The sequence below is a fragment of the Rattus norvegicus genome, chromosome 20 (genome assembly GCF_021556685.1).
Source record: "Rattus norvegicus strain SHRSP/BbbUtx chromosome 20, alternate assembly SHRSP_T2T, whole genome shotgun sequence".
Lineage (NCBI taxonomy): Eukaryota > Metazoa > Chordata > Mammalia > Rodentia > Muridae > Rattus > Rattus norvegicus.
This window is the reverse complement of record NC_141553.1, coordinates 38,265,589-38,289,899: the sequence shown is the minus strand read 5'-3', so window position 1 is coordinate 38,289,899 and position 24,311 is coordinate 38,265,589. Positions and strand designations below refer to the sequence as shown.

The 24,311-nt window shown below is 39.5% G+C and overlaps 1 protein-coding gene across 1 annotated transcript; it reads right to left on the bottom strand.

Annotated features, from left to right (window-relative positions):
* Window positions 1–1,266: 1,266 nt before the first annotated feature.
* On the bottom strand, window positions 1,267–24,228 carry Smpdl3a (sphingomyelin phosphodiesterase, acid-like 3A). The gene is given in 8 exon segments (NM_001005539.1): window positions 1,267–1,878; window positions 2,373–2,497; window positions 4,343–4,523; window positions 4,889–5,058; window positions 8,891–8,987; window positions 9,653–9,797; window positions 11,080–11,293; window positions 24,112–24,228. Coding segments are annotated over 8 exon segments (1,338 nt in total). The 5' UTR covers window positions 24,215–24,228; the 3' UTR covers window positions 1,267–1,575.
* Between the last annotated feature and the right edge of the window lie 83 nt (window positions 24,229–24,311).

Genomic DNA, 24,311 nt, shown 5'->3' with positions numbered 1-24,311 from the left:
CTGTGACTTTCTCATTAACCATTTTCACAGAAAAAACAACCCACTCATCTTTAACAGCTAGATTTCTATCTCCCTAGTAAAAGTAATGGTGTGAGGCAATATTTATGGTTTATAGCTTTGGCTCTATTGACATTTTTACATAATGATACTCTGTGAATTTAAGTGTATCATTTAGTATGTACTTTTGAGAGCTTACGTTTAAGTATATCTCTAGAATCAAATTACCAAGTATTATAGAATCGTGACTTCAACTTGGCATTGAGAACTGAGCCATGAAGTGACTCACCATGACTCAGTTCTTAAAGAACAAGAGGCTGTTGCCTCCCCCATCGTAATTTTGTTTTTGGATGGAATTGGCAGTTCTCACTATTAGCAAGCCTGATATTTTATTCGGCAAGGAGGCCCAGCTTTAGCTGCTTTATCTTTGCTACAATTCACTGAAGTTCTAGCTTCTGCCTTTTGTGAAATACACATTAGTAAAATGAGTCACCCAAAGAATGCAGGACAGTTGACAATTGACAGTGGATTATTTGAAATATAATATCATTGAGGAGTATCTTTAATGAGTTTGTAATGATTACACCATATGGGATTCTCATCCTTACAGATCAGTAGTAAAGAAGGAAGAAAGCTGGGCAGGACATCCCTATGATGCTTTAGAGACTCAGAGATGTCTCTAAGGAAACCTTTGTGCTTTCCCAAGAGCAGATAGTGCATTTAAACAATGCTAGTCTCAGGTCACATGTGTGACACAAACATTTCAAGTTGTGTTTACACATGAGACTTTATCAAGAGGGAATTAAAAGGGCAAAAAGAAGCCAGGAAGTGGTGGCACATTCCTCTAATCCCAGCACTGCAGGGGCAGAGGCAGACACAGAGAGGCAGAGGCAGGATCTCTCTGAGTCTGAATCCAGCCAGCGTGGTCTGCAGACCAAGTTCCAGGACAGCCAATACCACATTAAGAAACCCTATCTCAAAAACAAAAACACAAACAAACACCATAGGTGAAATTATCGTACCAATAGTAAAGGAAGCATTAAAGTATTGACAGGCATAGCAGTTCATGACTATAATGCCACCCCTAAGAAGATGAGGCAAGAGTATCTATAACTGAGCCTTCCAGGCCTAAACAACATGAGCACCTGTGCATGTATACATAAATGTATACATACATGAGGTATACAGTGATATCCTGTCTCAAAAAATCCCAACAACATAAGACAGCAACAACAAAAACAACAAAAGCAAACAGAACTCTGTGACCTCCACAGAGAAGTCACCTGCTTTATTGCATAGATGGCAAGTTTTACAAGCATATACTTTAGGTATAATTACATAAAGTCGGAAGACAAGATATTTATGTCCAAATGCCACTCCATTAATGAACGGTTTAAAGGTACACAGTGTGTGAAATTAATTTTGAATGTTACTGGTGTCTGCCTCTGAACGTCACAAGTAACACAGCACAGAAAGTAACTTTTCCAATGCCCTCAGTATTCCACAAGCTGATCGCAGGAGCACCAATGATGTGACTGCTTTTCCTACAAACACAACTGGAATACCAGTGACTATGCTTTATAAATGTCGTTTAAGGCAATCCTCATAGGAAACAAGGTCAAGATTCATAATTGCACATATCTGTAAGGTCTTACATCGTTGATCACAAGGTGCGCTGCTGTCATAACTCACAAAAAAATAATGGTAGTATTTCAGGAACTGCTTGCTGTCTATGGTAGCAAGCTGCTGAGCTAATCCATGTAAGCTCTTTGGCTGCAGGTCTGCGACACCATAGGCCTGAGTCAAGGTGTACTCCAGGGTCCAATTGGATTCTCCTTTTAGATTGGCTTCTGTCAAGTTCAAGTAATACTGCAACATGTCCTAGAGTCAAGACAGTGACAGACACAGTTCACTTTTCAACACAGAGACTGTGGTACCATACGAAGAGGTCTTATTAAGCTTTCTGTGACATTCTGAACACAAAGTGCCCTTAAAGTCCTTTCGAAAGAAAATCACAATGAACCTGGGTTTAGGAATGTGCATCTGCAATCCCAGCACCTGGTAGGAAAAAGCAAGAGGATCACAGGTCTCAAGAATGCATCAAGTTTTAGGCCAGACTGCATTACTGCATTACATGAGACCCAGTCTTAAAACAAACAAGAAAGGTCGGAAAGCCCTTAAAGAGACAGTAACATGTCACAAACTTTACCTACCTACCCATGTCTGTTGTCCTCCACCTTTAAATAAGGACTCTGTGAGGTATTAACATCAAGTGCATCTCTCATGGCTTTCTGAGAAACATTCTACTAAATAAATGAAAACTTCAAGGACATGTGTATTATACACATGTAGGATCAACGACTGTCCCATCTTACCAGCAGTGTGTAATCACCAGGCTTGTACTGAAACAGACGGACGCCAGGATTGTTGGTCTCTTTTTCTAAAACTCCTTTCACTGGTGTAACAGCAGGTGCCACAAACACAGAATTTATTGGATTACCTAAACAACAACAACAACAGCAACAACAACAAATCAGGTATATACTATAACATTTAATTTAACCATAAAAATATAAACAGCTTAGGTTTAAACAAATATTATGGTCATTGATTAATCATGCCTCAAAGCAGCTATAATGTTACTTTTGAGAAAATAAGGGTATTCAATACCAAAATCAAAGAATTATTACTGATTTTGTTATGCAAATTAATGTTACTATAGTTATATAAATTATCTATAAATCCTAACAATGACTATAGAGTTATACAGAGAAATTATTGACATGGTATTTAAAGTCACTTTTCAATACTTCGGATAAATAGATTGCAAATAGATGACAGATAAGTTATACATAGATTAGATACTTGATGATAGATGACAGCTATATAACCAATAAATGAGAGGTAGATCATTAAAACTGATAACAAGATAGACAGATGACTGACAGACAAATAGATGATAGTGGTGAAAAGGAAATAATAGAGAGTAGACAGATGATAATAAAGAAATACATTGTTGAAAAAGAATGACATGATGAAAGAAACAGTACAGTAAGATCATGATAAATGTTCAATGTACATGATGAGAGAACCAAGATCTGTTGACATAATCTCAACTTTTATATATATTTAACATTTTTTCACAAAAAACAAGTGTACTATAACTTACACACACACATACACACACACACACACACACAAAAGCTAAAAAGCAAACCTGGTCTGTTTTTTAACCTTACTCAAAACAATCTTTCAATCATTATATAATAATTTAACTGGCACAAGCCTTTAATGTCAGCATGTGAAGGACAGAGTCAAGTACATGTAAATTTGAGGCCAGCCTGATCTATACAATAGTAGTCGTAGTTATAATATATTTATATACAATATTTATACATTATATCAATAAATATATATTTATACAATACACAAATATACTATATAATTTATACTGATATAATATATAAACATATAAATATATTTATATTACTAAATATAAATTTATATTGTAATAAATATGTTTTGTTGATTTAATAAAAAATATTAAAATTATATTATTTATAAATATGTAGTGTTTATGTTGTAATAATATATAATATAAGCTGTGTTTAAATATAATAAATATATATTTATATACTAAAGTTATAATATAGTTATAATCATTAGTTCCAGAACAGTCAGAGTTATACAGCAAAACTCTATTTCAAAACAAAAAGTGAAAATAAAAATATTTACATATCTAACACATATCTGATTTTAGGGTTGGTCATGGCACAGGCCTTTAACCCATCACTGGGGTAGGCAGTTTATTTTTAAAAAATTGTCAAAATATTGAGGAGCACACACTTGTTTCCCTCTTGTCTATACAAAATCAAACCCTTTTCATTTCTTGCTATCATTTCCTCTGGTTTTCCTTCCTTTCAGTGTGAGTATCAAGGGCAATTGCAAATATGTTGAATGTATTTTATAGCATTGAGCGAATTGTGGTGTGTACTTTAAATTCTTAGAAAAAAGAAATCATATAGATGGAAACTTGAATCTAGCAGGTACATAGTAAACATTAATTCTGCACACTCAAGTGTCTCACAGGAACTTGAAGCGAGCTGAGGGTATCGGGGTTCTGTGCCTGCCCCGCTGACTGAAGCTTATGTTGAAGAAATCCAGGCACATGCCCCATCCTCTGATTTGAGCACTCAGCAAATGACCATATAAGATAAATTAGAAAAGGTAACAGATTTCACTTTTAAACAAAGCTTTAAATGTTTTGGTCAGTAAACCCACTAGGCAGTCACAGTTGCGCTCTAGAAAGGGGGACCGAGATCTGCATGCAGGCCACATTCATTACCGTTTTTATCTGAAAGGACCATAAGGCTGTCTCTATGGGTGTGGCCATAGAACTGTCCGGCAATAACGGAGCTGTATCTTCTGAAAATATCAACCAGTTTCTCATTATAGTACTGCCTCATTGCTGGGGTCTTGGTTGCATAAGGGAGATAGCCCACTGGCACATGTGCTATGACATATACCTGAAAAAGGAGATAGGAGGAGACACAGGACAATTTACTTGCACATTTATCATTACTAATAAATGATAGCTGGATACCCATGAGGGAACTTATATTAACTAATATTTAGAAAGCAAACATTCTCTCTTTCCTTTTTCTGAGGAAAAAGAAAAAGCTGTGACTGCAACTATGAAGGTTGACATCTCTCTTGACACCTGTCTCATTTATACTGTACTCTTAGAAGGCACAAGAATATTGACTTTGGTCAACTTTTTAAAAACCTTTCATTTTTACAACTTTTGTTATATTCCTGATTCTGCCCCATGCTAAGGAAATGAATTTAGCTTTCCACCAGTCCGTTGCGAATTCTGTTCTATAGAATCTACCTTCTCCTTATTTCGCAGAGAGCTGTTGAGTGTATTTTCCAGCCATTCAAACTGATTTGCTGGGTCTGTCTTGTTCAGGGTCATGATATTTGGGCCATAGTACAAGTTTGTGTTTAGGCTAATGATCCTCAAGTCTGGATTACTTGCAACTTTCTGTGAGTAAAAACCACCTGTAAAAACAAATGTAAAATACACGTTAGGAACACAAACTTACACATATGCAGACACTTGGGAAAGTGAATTCTTAAAGTTAACAGTGTAGCCTGGTATTCTCGTTGCTTGGGGAAGAATCTAAGTTAACTTTTGCTGTCACCTGAGTTTTTGATCTTAACCATTCTCACTGGTGTGAGGTGAAATCTCAGGGTTGTTTTGATTTGCATTTCCCTTATGACTAAAGATGTTGACCATTTCTTTAGGTGTTTCTCAACCATTCAGCACTCCTCAGCTGTGCATTCTTTGTTTAGCTCTGATCCCCGTTTTTTAATAGGGTTATTTGTCTCCCTGCAGTCTAACTTCTTGAGTTCTTTGTATATTTTGGATATAAGCCCTCTATCAGTTGTAGGATTGGTAAAGATCTTTTCCCAATCTGTTGGTTGGCGTTTTGTCCTGACAACACTGTCCTTTGCCTTACAGAAGTTTTGCAGTTTTATGAGAGCCCATTTGTTGATTCTTGATCTTAGAGCATAAGCCATTGCTGTTTTGACCCTGGGCTCCAACCTCATAGGTAGCAATGAATAGCCTAGTAAGAGCACCAGTGGAAGGGGAAGCCCTTGGTCCTGCCAAGACTGAACCCCCCAGTGACCAGGATTGTTGGGGGGAGGGCGGTAGTGGGGGGAGTATGGGGAGGGGAACACCCATAGAGGTGGGAGAGGGGTTAGGAGGATGTTGGCCCAGAAACCGGGAAAGGGAATAACAATCGAAATGTAAATAAGAAATATTCAAGTTAATAAAGATGAAAAAAAATGAATCTAAGTTAACATTAACCTGATCACATGTCAGGACCAATATGTAAGATTACGAGGAAAGAATAGTTGCATGCAATATGAATATTAGGGCAGTGGGCAACGGAACTGAATTTTTAAAAGTAACGATTATATTATATAAAACTACAACTGATCAAAATTCAGAGCTATGGAACTCCGCCACAGCACTAACTCACGTACCTAAGGCTCAGGGATCATTATGGGAAATAGGGAAAAAGTACTGAAAGAGTCAGGGGGTCGGGGACTTTGCTGTGAGATTGTGTCTCTGAGAAATATTAGAAAAGCTACACACATGAAGTCTCACCAACGTGATTGCCTAAACCTGACTGAAGGACAGCATAAATAGACATGTGGGCATGGATAGGGAAAAGCTCACACGACATCAACCTTAGACAAAGAACTACAGGGAAACAAAGGAATAATGAGAAGAGGAGAAATAGTCTTCTCCAGACCAAGAGCACACCAACTGGTCATCCAATATCAAATGCCCAGCCCTGGAAACATGCATATACAAGCAGCTTTATACAGACTAAGCAACTTGTATTTATGTCTTTAGGGAGCTATATCACCATCTATCCATCCATCCATCCATTCATCTGTCCATTCATCCATCCACTCACATACATAACAACAAAGAATCTGTGTATTGAAAGACCCAGAAGGGAGACATGCATGAGAGACTTGGGGGTGGGGAGAAGGGAAAGAAGAAATGATGAAATTACATTTTAATCTCAAAAATATTTTAAAAAAATAACAACTTATGCAATAAGCCCTGGCTTTAAATGATAGAATTTAAGATGACAGTTATTGTGGATTATAAAGTCTATAGAAAGAAGATACTCAGGATCTTGCTGCAGACACCCAGTAAAAGCACAAATCCACCCCACCCATGAACCAGTGGAGACAAACACCAAAAGGTTTGTCCCATTCACAGTGAGCTACTCTAATCTTGAGCTTGATTTTTCTGTCCTGTGCCCACTAAGGATCTATTTCCATCATTTAAATCATGACTGATTACAGCTTCTTTAATTTGCATTTTCCCCCCATAGTCATAGCATATTATAATTTTCCCCACAGTAATAGTTGTGCATGTGCATGTGTGCACATGGATGTGCATGTAGAGGCCAGAGGCCTCTATATATGCTATATATCTTGTTTATTGAGACAGGGACTCTCATTGGCCTGGACCTCACCAAACTAGGCTAACTCATCACAAAGACCCAGAGGTCTACCTATATCTACCTCCCAAGAAGTGAAAACAAATTTTTAAGTTAAGTATTTGCATCATACAATGGCACAAAGTAAAACATTCTGCTATAGTTTAGACTTAAATTGTTCCCAAAGACCCTTATGTGTTGAAGTATTGGTCTCAGATGATGCCCATATTCAGAGGCTATTAAACCATAAGGGGACATAAAAGTCAACCTATTGATAAATTAAGTAAGCCATTGGAGGTAGGGACTAGCCAATTACAGGCAGTAGAACATAAGAGGAATGTCTTCAAATGGAATATCTTGTACACATAGACTCCTGTGGTTTTCTTGCTCTCTTTTTCCCTTCCTCCCTTCCTTCTTCCTTCCCTCTCTAGCTCTCTTACACCTCCCCACCACCCCTTTATGGCTGACAGGTGGTAAGAATATATTCTCTAACAAACCTGTCTATTTAGTGGGTTGGTCTGGTGCTCCTATGTATTCAAATGTTAAATACTATATGTCAAGACCTGGTTGCTACAGGACAAGTAGATCCCCCACAGACACCAGCTATTGTTGTGCAAACCTTGGTCTTCAAGTTAATTGGTCAATGAAAGGCTAAAGCCTGTTGTTGGGCAGTAGAAAGAGATAGTCAGGACTTCTAGGAAGAAGAAAGAAACCCTGGAAAGAAGAAAGAGAAAGAATATTTCTTCAGGAGACCTCAGAGGTAATGTGTACATATGGGCCTGTAAGGTATAGTTAGCCTTGTCAGATGGGTATAGGGGGTTTGGTTAGGTTAAGATGGACTCCTTGAGAGTCTGCCTAGCAAAGGCCTAGGCCTTGAAATGTTGAAAGGTCTCGGTGTGACTATTTGAGGAACTATTTAAGGAATAACTGCCGCCATATTAATTTCCATCATTAATTATTATATAGAGAATATTAGTAATCATTTTTTGCACATCTGCTATGATGTTTTGGCTTTAACAGGGGCCTAAAGTATGTTGGATAGAAGACCATGAATCAATGGATCTTTGAAAGTATAAACTCTTTAAGTGAATCTTTCTCCCTTAAGTTATTTATCTCAGGTATTTTATCACAGTGATGAATGCTTACTAAGCAGTACTATTCCAAAAGGAAAGAATGGCCAAATAAGAAGAAAGGCTCAGACAAAAGCAAGATGGATACCCAGCAGGATAAATACTAAATCCTAACTCTATATCTGACATCTCCTGTGCTGGGCAGTGGGATATCAGCTCCGATTGAGCAGCCCTATGGCCTTCCTGATTGCATGTCACATGAGGCCCAGGCTAGCTATGCTTGCATTCACATCTTCCCTTGGGTGATAGTCCACATTCCTGGCATCTTAAATTTCTGTCCTCTCCTTGTAGCTTCACTCTCAGGAGCTGCCCACAGGAAGGGGAAGGGAGATTCTGCCCAAGGAAGAACTTGCTCTGTACTCTTCATGTTACTTTTCAGAACATTTCAAGGCACGCATGAAAACCTTAGTTATTCTCACTTTACCAGCTGTTCCTTCATAAGCTTTCCTTCTCAATCTATTTTCCAAATACAATCATACACTTTAATTTACATTCCCAACCAAAATTCAGCCTCGTCTTCATGTGGAATATCTTGGTTGAGAATAGAACAGGAAGACAAAGAGTGACTTCACAGGATAAACAGGTTCACACTTGTCCTAAGACCACATTGTGATTGACTTTCATTCACACAAAGTAGGTTCAGAAACTATCTAGAACTGGAAGGCTCAAACAAATGTAGAAGATGTAAGCCTAAACAAGTAATAAAAAGGGAAGCAAAAGTAACTCACTAACCTTTCCTTAAAGTGCTAATAGCTTCTTCATCAAGCCAGGGTTTCCAGAGGTCACTGACAGCACTGTAGACCTTACTGGTGGCTATTGGCAGCTGGTCCTGACCACAAAGAAGACAATCCTAAATTGAAATTCTAAAGACATTTGGATTCATTAATGCAAATATTGCTTCAGTGCTGACTATGTTAGTCCTCTGTAGGCACAAGGGTAAACTTAGTATTTAATGAACTCTTAACTAGCTGGGGGGAAAGAAGACAAAATGCGATAGGCTAATGTTAGGCCATGTTGCCAAATGATACCATAGAGGTGTGAGCACAGAACAAAAACATGCCATGAGAGGAACAAAGACAGCATTTAAGATAAGAATTGAGCAACAATTTCAAGTCGACCTTAAAGCAAAACCATCGGTCTGACACAAACACAGCAGTACAGAGGTATGTGCTATATGCAGACAGAAGCTCATGCTTAGGGCCTGGCCAGGGTTTAGATGTACGATGAGATAAAATAATTGTATTCCAAAGACAATGAAGGCAAGTTTGAGCCTGAGCTGGCAAGACTTGGGTAGCATGCTGAAAGACTGAAGAAAATTCAGCAACTCAATATTTTAATAAAGCCATTTAGAATATTATTATAAAGCTGCACATTTCCTTCAAGATTCAGGTGTGCTTCCTTGAGACCCATTCTTATATGTGACCTCTGTCATAACTTTGACACTACTAGTAGGGAAATCATCTAAGCACTTTTGGAAGCTGAGGTCAGTTTTACCTGTGGCCAGTAGTCATGATTGCCCAGTGCAGGGAAAACCTGGAGGTTTGGAAACAGGTTCTGGACAGTCACTGTCATGTTAGTGATCACCTCTATAACAGAGCCTGTGGACAGTTCACGTACTGGGACATGAGGTGGGCTGTCCCTGAAAAGGAGACAGAAATGTGAAGAACAAAATCTCCAGAGGTATGCAGAACTTGCTGTAGCTGTCGCTGTACATGTCCACAAGTTAAAATTAAAGAGTCAGAGTAGCCAATGGCAATGCTGTACTCACATTCCCAGTTGATCAGTAGACTGAAGCAAAGGATAGTATGAGCCCAGTACTTCAAGATCATTTTTAACTACGGAGCAAAGCACAACCTCAAAAGAGAGTGGAGTGGAACGAGATAAACTGCTCTTCTGTGACAATTCTATTAAAAAGGGGGTTGGGCAGGGAGTAGTACAGGAAATTCCAGCCTTTTTCACTGCCTGGCTGAAGATTTATGAGAAACACCACATGATCTGCAAAATGTAGATTACAGGACCAAAAGCATAGATTCAAATATCAGTTTTACCAACAAGTAACTATAGACAAGTTGTTTAGAATCTCCGTGACTCACTTCCTTGCCTCTAACATGGAAATAATAATTCAGAGATATAAAGATTAGTATAATGAATAATTAATAGTAGTAATATTAATTATATAATTATATGTGTAATGTGTATTATATAATTATATATAAATTAATATAGAGATATAAAAATTAATAGGTTTCAGAATAGAAATTAATACAATACTCCCATACACAGTAAACACCTTATAAGGATAAACAACAATCATTATTTCAGAAACGAGAAATATAGTCCTTACCACAGTTAGTTATCTATAAAATGAAAATTCATAAAATGGTTATCATAGGTTAACATCCATCACTATATTTTGTTCTTACTTATTTAATCAAAAATTATTGTCATATTAACCAATATTACAAGATAGTGATGCAAGTGTGTTATTTATGGAATCATCTCTTGGTGATGACGAACATATTTATAAAGTCTATACTACAAAAAAAGCCTCACAGGATTTCTAAAATTGTTTTTAATCACGAATTTTTTTTTGACTAATGTGACCTAGTAGTATTACAAAACATTTTATTAATTCTGATAGCTTCAGGTTACTTCGATTATATTCACTTTTCATTCTCCCTCTTAACTTCTCCCAGATTCACACCTACTGCCTTGTTGCCCCAATTTCATGTCCCCTCTTTTTCTTTTTTAACTGACTGAGTCCTAATTTTACTGTCCAAATACTCATTCAGGGGGTCTTACACTGGTGAAGAAGACCTAGCATGTTTTAACACATAATTGATAATGAAATTTAGTACACTCATGAAGACTACCACACTGTAAGTCAGTACTATATAATTAAGAGTTTATTATGTACTTACCCTGTCCATATCATGAAAGATGCTTCTTGTCCTGAATTCTTAATAAAATCAAAGGCTGATAAAATAAGTTGATATGGAGAGTCACACAGGACATCTCCAAAAGGGCCGGGATTGGAGACATTTGCACCTTTAGATGAAGCACAGACTTTGGTATGGTCATCTGTAATGTGGTAAGTAGGGTCTAGATGTAAGTCAGTCACGTGCCAAAATTGCCCTGTTGGTTATAAAAGAAATACTGATAAATTTGTGTTTAGAGTAAGACCAAGACACCTACATGCCTCCTGGCACAATTTCAGTGTTCCTTGCACCATGAAGTAAAGTGTGATTCTCTCCTGTGGGATGAAGATATTTCAAATAGCAGAAGAACATATGACTTACATGTGTGAAAACAACAAGCCCAGAGTTAACATGACTACTCCACCAATCCTGTAGTAAAGATTAGGTGTAGAGGGCCGCTGCCACCACAAGATGGCGCTGGCCTCCGCCGCGCCAGCCGACTTCCTTTCAGGAAGTTAACTGTGTGCGCATGTGCAAGAGTGCCTTCTTGCCAGGTCTTTGCCCACTCCGGGGCATGCCTTATGAGATCATGGGTGAGCGACCAATCAGGTGTGGATGTGCCGCGCTAGGGTGTATATAAGCCTCGCCATGCGGGTGCGCGGGGCTCTCTTTAAGATTTAATAAAAGTTTGGCTGCCACAAGGATTCGTATGTCCCCACGTGTTTTCTTGCTGGCGAGGTCGCGCATAGGACATTTGGTGCCGAGAACCCGGGATAAAAAAACGCCACACCATCACCAGGCGCCAGGAGGGAGTCCTCCGTATGCGGAGAGAATCCAGAAGCGGCAGGAATTGAGGTAAGCTCCGAGAGTCATGATGATTTCCGAATTGTTTGGTCTTGACCTATCGTATTTTTCTCCTTCTGCTGAGGGTGCTGTTGAGGCCTCTATTACATGGTAGTCTGAGGCCGGGAACGGTAGGAATTTGGCAGATGGTTAAGGATTGCTTAGGTAAAGACATTTTTCGTCCTATAATAGCGACAGGCCAAGAGGCCCTGGACGAAATTCAGGAAAGCATGTCAGAAACGGAGCGTAGTGAAAGGTTGCAACGAAAAAATGATACTGATCGATCTCAAGCACCAGGCCCCTCTGCGGTCTTACCACTGTCAGAGGTGATAGTACGGGGAAAGGATGCCCTGGGGACAGTGGCCACCTCAGCTACTGAGGGAGGGACCCCTGCAAAAACTGTGAAGAAACTGAAAGTTATGGATCCTTCGTGGACAAGGCTGGTAATTTTGTTTATTTTTTTCTTTGTGTGGGAAGCCGTTACAGCCGCTAGGACAGGTCAGAGGGTCCTTACAGAGCAACAAGAAAGTATGTCAGAGGGAGAAAAGGTCTCTAAAGAAAAAACGAAAATAAAGGAGATAAAAGGAACACAGTATTTTGGGAGAAAAATTTTGTCTTTGTGCTTGTAAAAGGTGTGATCAGGCTCTATAAGCTTTGCAGAGTCATACTGATTAGGCTTGATAGAGGCAGACTGCCTGAAAATTTATTCTGGAGAATCAAACAAAAGGACATCTCAATGCCCATGCACAGCTTGATGGAGTTAATGTAATTGGGTTGTGAGTGGAAATACTCAGGACTGTGTTTCACTTCCATACCATTGGCGAATGTCAGTCGTGCTGCTCAGATAATATATCTCAGTATCTTACAGGAATTGGGTTTCAACACGTTGATGGACTAGTCCAGGAATTGAGACAATCCATCGTCCATATCGACTCCACTCGAGTGGATAGTCACCGTGAACACCATCTGGTTTTTTCCCTCTTTGTCTATTGTCTGTCCCTGGTGCACCAGGATGTCCCCATGTCTGTCAGTTTATGTCTGTGGTTCTTGCTTCTCGTTGTTTAAATGTTTTATGTTTCATGTTCAAAAGAAAAAATGGTAAAAAGTTTATCTGCTGGTCGTTCACACCTTGACTTGGTTTTAACTCGTTTCAAAAAGGAACAAATGAATAAAAAACAGTTTCAATCAGGCCTTTAGAGCCCTGCACCTGTAGCTAGGAACATAGGTCAGCTGGAGAAGCTGCCCAGAAGCTAAGCGTCTGCACGAGCTGATCTTAAAGGCGCCAGCAGCTTCTCAGCTTCTTTGGTACAAGAGTTGAGAGCTGTTTCTCTTAGAGAAATTCCTGACTTATTATTTGACTCAACAGGTGACAAGGTGCTTCTCTTAAAATCATAGCTAAAAAGGTAAAAATGGTGTTTGGTCTAAATATTAAAGATATGTGTATCCACTTCAATTTGTTTCTGATTGGTTTTAAATGTGTAAATATGCTCTACTTGCCTTGGTTATGGACTATTGGCTTTCAAGTTATTAGATATGGTTTAAAAGGTATAATATTGGTAACAGAAAGTTGACATAAAGTTGGTAATTTGGATGGAGTCATTTCTAGACAACATGTGGCATGAGCCAACCCAGGGAAACAGGTCTAAATTGAGATAATATTTTTATGGAATTCTTATCCTAGAAACCAGGTTTCTAAAAGAATTTAGGACAATGTCTCTTTGTTGAGTTACTAGAGACTACGCCATCGTGCGTTCATATATAGGAATTGGCAGTCAAACTTTGTAATAGTTTGTTGGAGGTTGAGTTTTGCTTTCCTACTTGTGGTTTGCCCTGAGGCTATCTGTATTTTAATGCTAATTCCACTGCCCCAAGGACAGCTGCCTAGTCATGTACTCAGAACTCAGGTGACCTTGTGGTTGTGCTCTGGTGTTACAAGGAGAACTTAAGGATTTGATTAAGGATTGCCAGTGTTACATTGACTAACTCAAACTTATTTGTAATTGAGAAAAAATCAAACAGGTAAAATCAAACAGGTAGAGATTGTTACAAGATTTACGAAGGATTGATGAGGTTATGGAACTTGTGAGAACATTACAGTCAGTTTACTTACTCCAACTGCCATTTCAAGATAGATTTAGAGGATTGATTTTGAGTTTTCATTTCGTGAGCCTGCTTATAATTTTAGAGAGCCCATAGAGTGATATCATTAAGAATGGCTAATAGCCTTATATTATGTAATTTTGTTGCTTCTTCAATGTAAGAAGTTAGAACTTAAATCTTTCAATGTATATGGAAATTTTTACTACAAACCTTTGCTCTCAAAATGAGCTTTAATATTTGGGGAGTAGCTGTTACACTACTCCAGAAAAGAATGTTTGAAGCTAATTTTAAGCTTCTAAGGATATGTTAATTGGCTAAGTACCTCACCCTACTAGAGGACTTAGGTCTTTGTTATACACATTGGAGATAAGCTTCAGCTGTGTTAATACAGAGTCGTGGACTAGAGTCATGGAAGTATTTTAAAAAGAAACCTGATAAAACATATCTTATTCCAAACAACAGTTAAATTGGTTATTACAAAATTCTGATATTTGGCCTATTACATATACAAATTTTTCAGGCAAAATTGATAATTTTACTCTTTACATGCTTTTGTACTTCCTATATATTTGTGCATACAACCCAAAGGAAATGCGCTTAGTGTATTTATAGGTGGTTCATCTAATGAAAAGGCTACATGTATGATTGGATCACTTGTTTATTCTCTTGAGTTTCTATTGCTTCAACACACATTATTAAATTCCGTGCTTTAGCCACTGTTTTTAAATCAGGCTTTCAATTCACATACTGATAGCCAATGTGTGGCTTGTGGTTTACAATTGATTTCAATTACTTAATGCTTTATTAGAGACAGGTTTTCTACTTAAAATCAGTGAGTGATTTCAGTGTAAATTGTCTGACAACTCACTGTCCTTTCAGCGCTCTGGCTCAGACAACTAAACAAAACCATAGACCCAGCTCTTTAAAAATGGTAATGGAGTTGATAACACACCCTCATGAAAAGAGGAAGACTCCATTTGCTTACTTTCAACTCCCAGCCTCACCCTGCCAGTTCAGGGATTTCTAGTAAGACTGAAATTGGACAATATTTACAAGATTTGACATTTCTAATTAATGCTTATGTTTAGGTAAATAAAGTTTGTGAGGTGCTAGAGAAATGGCTTAGTGGTTAAGAGCACTAAGTACTGTTCCTTTATAGGACATTTAAGAACTCAAACTGGATTGCCTGGGCTCTTAGCAAGGGAGGACAATGATACCAGACAGATTATAGGCCTTACATAGGAACAATTAGTCAAAAAATCTCATTCTTTATATATCCAAAACAATAATGCTGGAGACAATAATTTGGTATACAAGTCAATTTATAAATACAAGTGCTCAGTGTCCTCAATGTAATCCTCGAGGACTTACCTTAAAAAGTAATATCTTTACTATATCTTTATAAATAAAAAGGGGGAGTTATCCCTGTATGCTAAATAATGCTCCCTTTATTTCAATTTTAAAATTTGGATGCCAAAGTTTATGGCACCCTACAACTAGGCATACTTCTGCCTAGGTGAAATAGAAAGATCCACATATTGGCATGATCCTGTCCAGATATTTTATATGGGGAAGAGGGAATGTTTGTGTTTTTTCTACAGGATGCTACAAGAGTGTGCCAGCTGCCTGAGTGGTTGCTGAGACTTGCTGATCCTGGTTACATGAAGATTCAGCTCTCGTGGTTCGGGTCCCTGGAGTCATCCCTCTGCCCTGAGAGGAAGATGAAAGATTCCCCTTCATCCTTTGTCATCGCAGAGATTTTGCCGCTGCTGCATTCAGTGTTACCGCTGCGTGTGTCCCGTCCCACTATGGCCCGCTCTCTGACCCTCTGTGCACTGCTCCTTTCTGGAGAAGACTGGACTCCAGCCGTTGCTGCCCCCTTCATTCCCTGGTGACTCTTGCTGCCTTAACTGGTCATTTTACAGACTGTAGCTTCACAGGAATGCCACCTGCATAAAGCTGCTGTGGATTGGGGAACTCTGCCCTGGTTGTTCAGATCTCAGAAATGGTTCCATTGCCTGCTGGTTGTTCCAGAGATCCTGAACTGTCCTGGAAAAGACCTTGACACTTTCACTGCTATTGTAGCAGCCATTACTGCTGCAGACATTGTGTCTGTAGAGTCTGGAGTTATCCTCCCCCAACATATTGTTAGACAAGCACAGTGGGTAAACTTTCTGGAGTAGTTACTAACAATTGGGAATTCTAAATTCTATTATAGGAGCGGCTTGACTACGGCCCTTGGTGGTAGCAGCTGAGGTGAACCAGATGAGGTGCCCGCTACTTATCGGGAGTGGCTCTGTTTGGTGCAGCCCTATGCTGTGGATTAGTGTTCATGCTATGGTTGGTTTGCAAACTCAGATCTCAACAGAAACGTGACAAGGCCGTTATCACTCAAGCACTTGTGGCCATTGTACTAGGGGCCTCCCCTGGAATTTGGTTATCTATGCTCAGGAATTAGTCGGTATCTGAGTTCTCTGCTCTTGCACCCCATGGATCTGTGGATCCATTGCACTGGGATGAGAGAGACTCAATGATCCTTTGATCAGCCCTTCCACATCGCTGAGGTTTCCTCATTGCACGCGATAGGGTGATCATGATTTGTTATAAAATAAATGATTTGTTATAAAATATAAATAATAAGGGGGAGATGTAGAGGGCTGCTGCCACCACAAGATGGCACTAGCTTCCACTGCACCCTACGTGGAAGGCCAGGATAGCTCCCGCCATTACAAGATGGCGCTGGCCTCCGCTGCGCCAGCCAACTTCCTTTCAGGAAGTTAACTGTGTGCGCATGTGCAAGAGTGCCTTCGTGCCAAGTCTTTGCCCACTCCGGGGCATGCCTTATGAGATCATGGGTGAGCGACCAATCAGGTGTGGATGTGCCGCGCTAGGGTGTATATAAGCCGCGCCATGCGGGCGCGCGGGGTTCTCTTTAAGATTTAATAAAAGTTTGGCTGCCGCAAGGATTCGTATGTCCCCGTGTGTTTTCTTGCTGGCGAGGTCGCGCGTGGGACAATTAGGCTGCATAGCAATAAGGTGGGGGCCACCTTTCTGAGAGGGCAATGAGGACATTTAATATTGTATCTCAATAGCAGATCTTCTTGCACAATTAGAGATTCGGCAAATTATTGGCTTTACTCTTGAAGAAAAACAGTGACTTACAGAATCAGAAAATATTTGCCTCAGTTAATTTTTATATGCTTTCTCTTAGTGTTAAAAGAAAAAAACATAGATCCTTAATGTTCCTGACATACATGGGATCTCTGAGATATTCCCAAAAGCTAATTAATCAGAGGTATGACCGTCATACACATGTACTCATTGTTAATATTGTGGGAAGCAGTTCTTCAAAGAGAATCTTCCTGTTAGGCTCAAGAAAAAGCCAAATTTATTTGACAGCAATTCTACTTAGGAATCATTAAGAAATATTACTGCATTGAAAGAATTATTAGAACAAATTGTTTCTTTCACAATGAGTCAGTGTATTATGATAGGTGTGTTATTCAGAAATTTATATATTTGAATATATATAAATAAATATGTGTTCATATATGTTTATATATATTTGTTTTATATTTTCATATTTTATTTCACTTCCATTCATATTATTTATTACTATCATTAACTAATTACATTTATATTATATATTAATTATATTATATATAGTAATTTAATTCTATTAATTATAATTAATGCTAATATTATATAATTATATTATATGTTTATGATTAACATTAACTTAATATATAAATTAATATATAATATGTAATTTAATTACATTAATTATTCTTTACACTATGTATAAATATAGTTGTTTTGAGTTTAGAGTAGAGAAACTAATGCTGGGTATGATTTGAATGAAAAAATATCCCTCATAGCTCAGGTATTTGAATATTTACTCCCCAGTTGGTGGGGAAATCAAGAAACCTTCAGGAGGTGGAGCTTGGTGCAAGAACTGTGTCACAGTGTAAAGTGTTTTGACAGTGCTTAGCCCCAACCTCTCACTGACTTGCATATGTGTTTGAAAACGTGATCACTGAGCTTCCTGTTGCAGCCCCCTGTGCCGCACCCACCTCTCCCAGAAATATAAGGCCAAATAAAAATAAATAAATAAACTCTTCCTTCAAGAAGGCAGCTTGGTCATGGTATTTTGTCATAGCAACTAATACACTGGGTCAAGTAAGGAAGTTGGTGAGATTTGCAGCTTATATGATCTTATATATAAGGGAACCCATATGTTGAAGAACTCTCAAGTTTCCATATATAATTTGCATATAAAGAAAATGAATATGCAGTTTTCCTTTTTTATAGCTGTATTTCTATTTTTTTATTGGATACATCTTTATTTACATTTCAAATATTATTCCCTTTCCCAGTTTCCCCATACATAAGCCCCCTACCCCATCCTCCCTCCCCCTTCTTCTATGCAGGTGTTTCCCCTCCCCAACCATACACCCTTCCTGCCCCGACATTCCCCTACACTGTGGGGGGTTGGGGGGGCGTCCAGCCTTAGCATGACCAAGGGCTTCTTCTCCCATTGGTGACCAACAAGGCCATACTCTGATAAATACGCAGCTGGAGCCATGGGACTCTCCATGTGTACTCTAAGTAGTGGTTTAATCCCTGGGAGCTTTAATTGGTTGGTATTTTTGTTCTTATGCAATTGCAAGCCCCTTCTGCCCCTTCAAACCTTTCTCTAACTCCTCCAATGGGAACCCTGCTCTCAGTTGGCTGCTAGCATTCACCTCTTTGTCATTCTGTGGTTGAGGCTACATCAGGCTCAGACAGCTTCATCAGGCTCCTGTCAACATGCACTCTTTGATTTTATCAATATTTTCTAGGTTTGATGGCTGTATATATATGGGCTAGATCCACAGGTGGGCCAGGCTCTGAATGGTCATTGCTTCAGTCTCTGCTCCAAACTTTGTCTTCATATTTCCTCCTATGAATATTTTTATTCCCCCTTTTAAGAAGGACTGAAGCACCTGCACTTTGGTTGTCCTTCTTCCTGAGTTTCAGGTAGTCTGTGGATTGTGTCTTCGGTAATTCAAGCTTTGGGCTAATATCCACTTATCAGTGAGTGCATACAGTGTGTAGTTATTTTTGCTCTTGTTATCGTTGATTGTTTGTTTGTTTTTGTGATTGGGTTACCTCACTCAGGATATTTTCTACTTCCATCCATTTGTCAATGAATTTCATGAAGTCATTGTTTTTGATAGCTGAGTAGTAATCCATTGTGTAGATGTACCACATTTTCTGTATCCATTCCTCTGTTGAAGGACATATGGGTTCTTTCCAGCTTCTGGCTATTATAAATAAGGCTGCTATGAACATAGTGGAGCACGTGTCCTTGTTATATGTTGGAGCATCATTTGGATATATGCCCAGGAGTGGAATCTACAGACTGATTTTCAGAGTAGTTGTACCAGCTTACAATCCCACCAACAATGAAGGAGTGTTTCTCTTTCTCCACATCCTTGCCAGCATTGGTTGTCACCTGAACTTTTGATCTTAGACATTCTTACTGGTGTGAGGTGGAATCTCAGGGTTGTTTTGATTTGCATTTCCCTGGTGACTAAAGATGTTGAACATTTCTTTAGGTACTTCTCATCCATTCAATAGTCCTCAGCTGCAAATTCTTTGTTTAGCTTTGTACCACAATTTTAATAGGGTTATTTGATTCTCTGGAGTCTAACTTCTTGAGTTCTTTGTATATTTTAGATATTAGCCCACAGTTTATGTAGGATTTGTAAAGATCTTTTCCCAATCTTTTGGTTGCCATTTTGTCCTAATGACAAAGCCTTACAGAAGCTTTGCAATTTTATGATGTCCCATTTGTCAATTCTTGATCTTAAAGCATAAGTTACTGTTGTTCTATTCACAAAAGACTCATCCCACAGTGGAGAACACCCAGACAGGTGATCCTGGATTGTGTACAGTTAGAGAGGACTGAACACAAGCAAGCATGCATTCTTTATTCTCTCTGTGCTCTAGATTGTGGGTGCTGACTAGATGTTTTACACTCCTGCTCAGACTTTGCAACTCTTGTGCCAGGAAATGTTCCTGAACCCTAAAAGATCACCAAGGAGCCGATTCTGATGCAATCACATTAGGGTCTCTTTATTCAAGCTTAAAAGCCTGGGCTCCCAAACAACCCTGACACAGCAGGATGTTAGAGCCTGAGCCTAGTATTAGGCAACTATTTATGGAGGCAAGAAAGGAGCCTGGTACACATCTGATTGAGGAGTCATTGTGGCCTTTAAAATAATTGGCTGGTGTTGGGAGCCAAACCATAAAGTTAACTTTTGCTTCTTTCCTGATTGGTGGTTGTTTCAGAGGCAGACTTGTAACCTGGAGGTATAGAATTGTTGGGGAATAACCTGGAAACTGGTGCTAGACACAGGTCTTGTTGGGGGATAGCCTGGAAACCGGTGTTAGGTACTAGTCTGTTAGTTGAGTTTTTAATCTTAGGTCCAGTTCTCTAAGATGGAGTCTGAATCCAAAAGATTTGGTCTCTCACCAGCAATAATAAACATTTGATATAACATATATAAATGTTTGAGATAAACATTTGATTATAGAGGGTTGGGGATTAAGCTCAGTGGTAGAGCACTTGCCTAGCAAGCACAAGGCCCTGGGTTCGGTCCCCAGCTCCGAAAAAAAGAAAAAAAAAAACATTTGATTATAGCCTCAGAAATAAAATTAAAACTACAGTGAACTTGCTAAGTAACAAAGATAAGTTATCATTTTGGTGGTCATTTCTTGCCAGCACCGTCATAATTTTATAACAAAGATTTACATGTAAAATGTAGAAGACATGAAATCCGGATGAAAATTGATGTAAACTTGTATATGTGGTCAACTATCAGTACTTAATCACTATTTGAAAATATCAGCCAAGAATAATTTCTTTCATTTTACAAAGCAGAAAATGCCCTAAACTTTATCTTGAGTTCAGATCCACTCTATCTAGCACCCAAAGCAGAGAAAGCAGTTAGATTGGAATTATCGTGCAGGTTGCTATTCCATGGGTTATATAGACTACATCTCGGTTTTGTGTCAACCTATGCTTGTATTATTTGCAGACTGTAAATATACAGTAACTATACAGACAACAGATTGGTGTTAGAATCAGAGAGCCTGACTTCCAACATAAGTGACTAGTACCCAGTAATTAATTTGTCTGTACGTCTTGGCCTGTTTCATCTGTCAGATGGGAATAGTCATGGCAACATTTAAGATGCCATTAAAAGATTTTTTTAAGCCCTTAGAAAGCACATGGCACTGAATAAGTTACATGTTAGTTTTACTATCATTGTTTTATAAAACCTGCAACCTGACATAGAACTTTCCCATTTGCATGTAACCGTTCCATATCATCTAGTACTTATGACATGTTTAGAACTATTTCATAAGCTTTTCCTCATTGTTGTCCAACAAAACAAACAGAAAAATGGAGCACACAGAGGTTAAACCCAAGTCATGTGTCCTAAAGAAAGGGCTGACACTGGTTCAGGGATCACACTTCAGAACCCATTGTTGCCTTTAATCACTGTACAATGCCTTGTACCAAAGTAGATAATAACACGTTGAGGATTAGGGTAAATGAGATTATGAATGGATTAAATTTTCATAATCCAAAACTTGAAATGGATTTAGAGCACATCCCTCTGATAATTCAGTACCTGGTTCACAGAGCTCCAAGAGCAGGAATATGTCTGACGGAGTGGGTCTTTAACAAAGATTCTTGAATTTTATAATTAATGGCAATTAGGCAAAGGCAAGTTTCAGGATTCCCTCTAGATCATTCAACCAAGCAATGAAAGCTGAGCTAGAACCTGTTTTTCCAGATGCCAAAGTGTTATTTCTACCACACCACATTGCTGGATAGACAAATAAGGGGGTAATTAGATTCACTAAAGGCTGGCTCTAAATGAGTCAGAACTTCTGGAGGTTGTACATCCTAATAAAATTGTGTGTGTTTGAGTGTGTGTGTGTGTGTGTGTTTGAGTGTGTTTGTGTGTGTGTGTGACTGTGTGTCTGTGTGTGTCTGTGTGTCTGTGTATATGTGGGTTTGTAAGGTCACCAATCAGGTCTGTGACACAGTCAATAGCACACTGAAATCCAAATTTTCTGGTTCAAAGCTCAGAGTTCTTTACCAAAATTGCTTTCTTATTCTCCAGGTAAACTTTCCAAAGATTTCTCAAGATAGGTGTGTCCCAACATGTCTACAGAAGTACTCAAATTTATTTAAAGAGATACTCAAGAAAGGGGATAACATTTGAAATGTAAATAAAAAAAATCCAATAAAAAGACATACTCAAAAATTTAAGGAAAAAACTTCAAAGAATGTTTAATAATTTGTCCCAGCAAACTCAATGAACCACAATTATATGCAATTGTTTAAGTAGGTATTGGTTTATAATTGTTGGTTGCTATGTGCTAAATACACCAGCAGGTGACAGCCTACTAAATCATTTTAAAATGAAGCCAAACATACCCAGGTGAACAACACCAGGGTTGTTGTCCTCTAGCCACAAGGACTTACTTGGCTTGGGGGAAAACTAGGACTGGGAATTTAAACACAGTTAGGCCAGGCTTGGTGGAAGTTGTGGAGGGAAGTGCAAAGGGGGCCAGAGGGTGAGAGGTCATCAAATGGAAACCATGTAAAACAGTCCATGCAATGTGAAACCAGAGTCCACACATCTGATTAGTCTCTCTCCCTTCCCCTACCAAAACAGGAAGATATCAGGAGATTCACATGATCCCCAGCAAAGTTTCATGAACTCTATAAACAAATTAAGTCATTAAAACCAAAAGCGAATTTGCCTGGGGTGCAGCCTGAGACATTTCCAGGTCAAAATCCTAGCAGTCACAAATTTAAGGAGCACAATTCCTGCAATGTAAAAACACAAGGGAGCAGTGTAAATACACATTCTAGGGGCAATTTCTGGTACAAGTGTTATTTGCCAGAATTGACAAACCAGACATACAGTTGTGGCTTGCAAAAGCTTGATAGCTAAGTCGGGTGCACTTCACTCATAAGCAAAGAAAAGGGATTCCCTGGACCCCCATCCAGAGAAGTTCTATGCAGATCAGAGGCAGGTGTCGAAAGAAGACAGATGGCAGAAGGGTTTCAGTTCTGAGCTCAGCTTAAAGTCTCAAAAACAGGTATCTCCCCAAGTCAAAACAGAACCCCCCAACTAGAGCAATTATTTTTATATAGGGAGATGGGGGAGAGGGAGCGTCACTTTAAATTTTAAAACCCACAAGACAACTGTACAGTCTTACTAAACATTCAGTCTGGAAAGGGGTTTTCTAACTTGAGAGAAATTAAGAGTGTTAAACTGTCCCCAGGGACCCATTTCCACCAATCTAGATCCCCCACCCCAACCCCGCTTTTTTTTTTTTTTTTTTTTTTTTTTTTTTTTTTTTTTTGTCTTTTAACCAAGTTAGGAAGCTGCTACTGCCTGGGGATGTTGGGGGGAGAAGGGGACTGAAGGAACTAAGAGAGGACAGGGGTGGGGGTGGGGCAGGCCATGATTACAAAAACAGAGTAATAGGCAGCCGGCTTAGTGTTCAACAGAACTGTTCACACGGCAAGGACCCAAGTGTACCAAGGGGTAGAGAAGGGCTCACAGGCTGTATGGAAGTATGGAAGAGACAAGATCTCCGGAGACCTGAAGAGGCAGAAAAAGGCTCCAACGTCACTGAGCAGAACAGAACAGGACGCTCGGAATAGGACTGAAACTACACTCAGGTGTGGTGACCCTTAGGTCCTCCTCTGCTCTGGGCACACTAGGTGACTCAGGGAAGTGCGCATAGCCAATTCCGAGCTTTCTTTCCCACCAGACAACAACTTCAGACTTTCCTCACCCGGGGACAACCCAGACCCGGGATGTAAACAAACGCCCAGCAGGCGGCTTGATACTGGAGCCTAGGGTGCACCCCCTCCGTGGCTTAGACCCAGTGACCTTGCTGTCTGGCCTTGGGCCACAGACACCAGCGTGGCCGCGTCCTGTGCCCAGCTGCCCACGCACCCTCGCAACTTCGCCGACCCCCTCCACCGTCCCGTGCAATCGATCCACTCACCCACAGCTGGGGCGCCATACGCGGGCGCCAAGGGCACCCCGAGCCCCGGATCGCAGAGCCAGGCAACCAGCAGGCAGCAGAGGAAGTTGCCCGGCAACGCCATGGAGGACACTGCCCTATGAGGCTAGGCCTGAGCTAGGGTGCTGCTGGGCCCCCGCAGGCCCTGGGGGTGGAGAGGAGGCCAGATCCTTTCCTGGGGT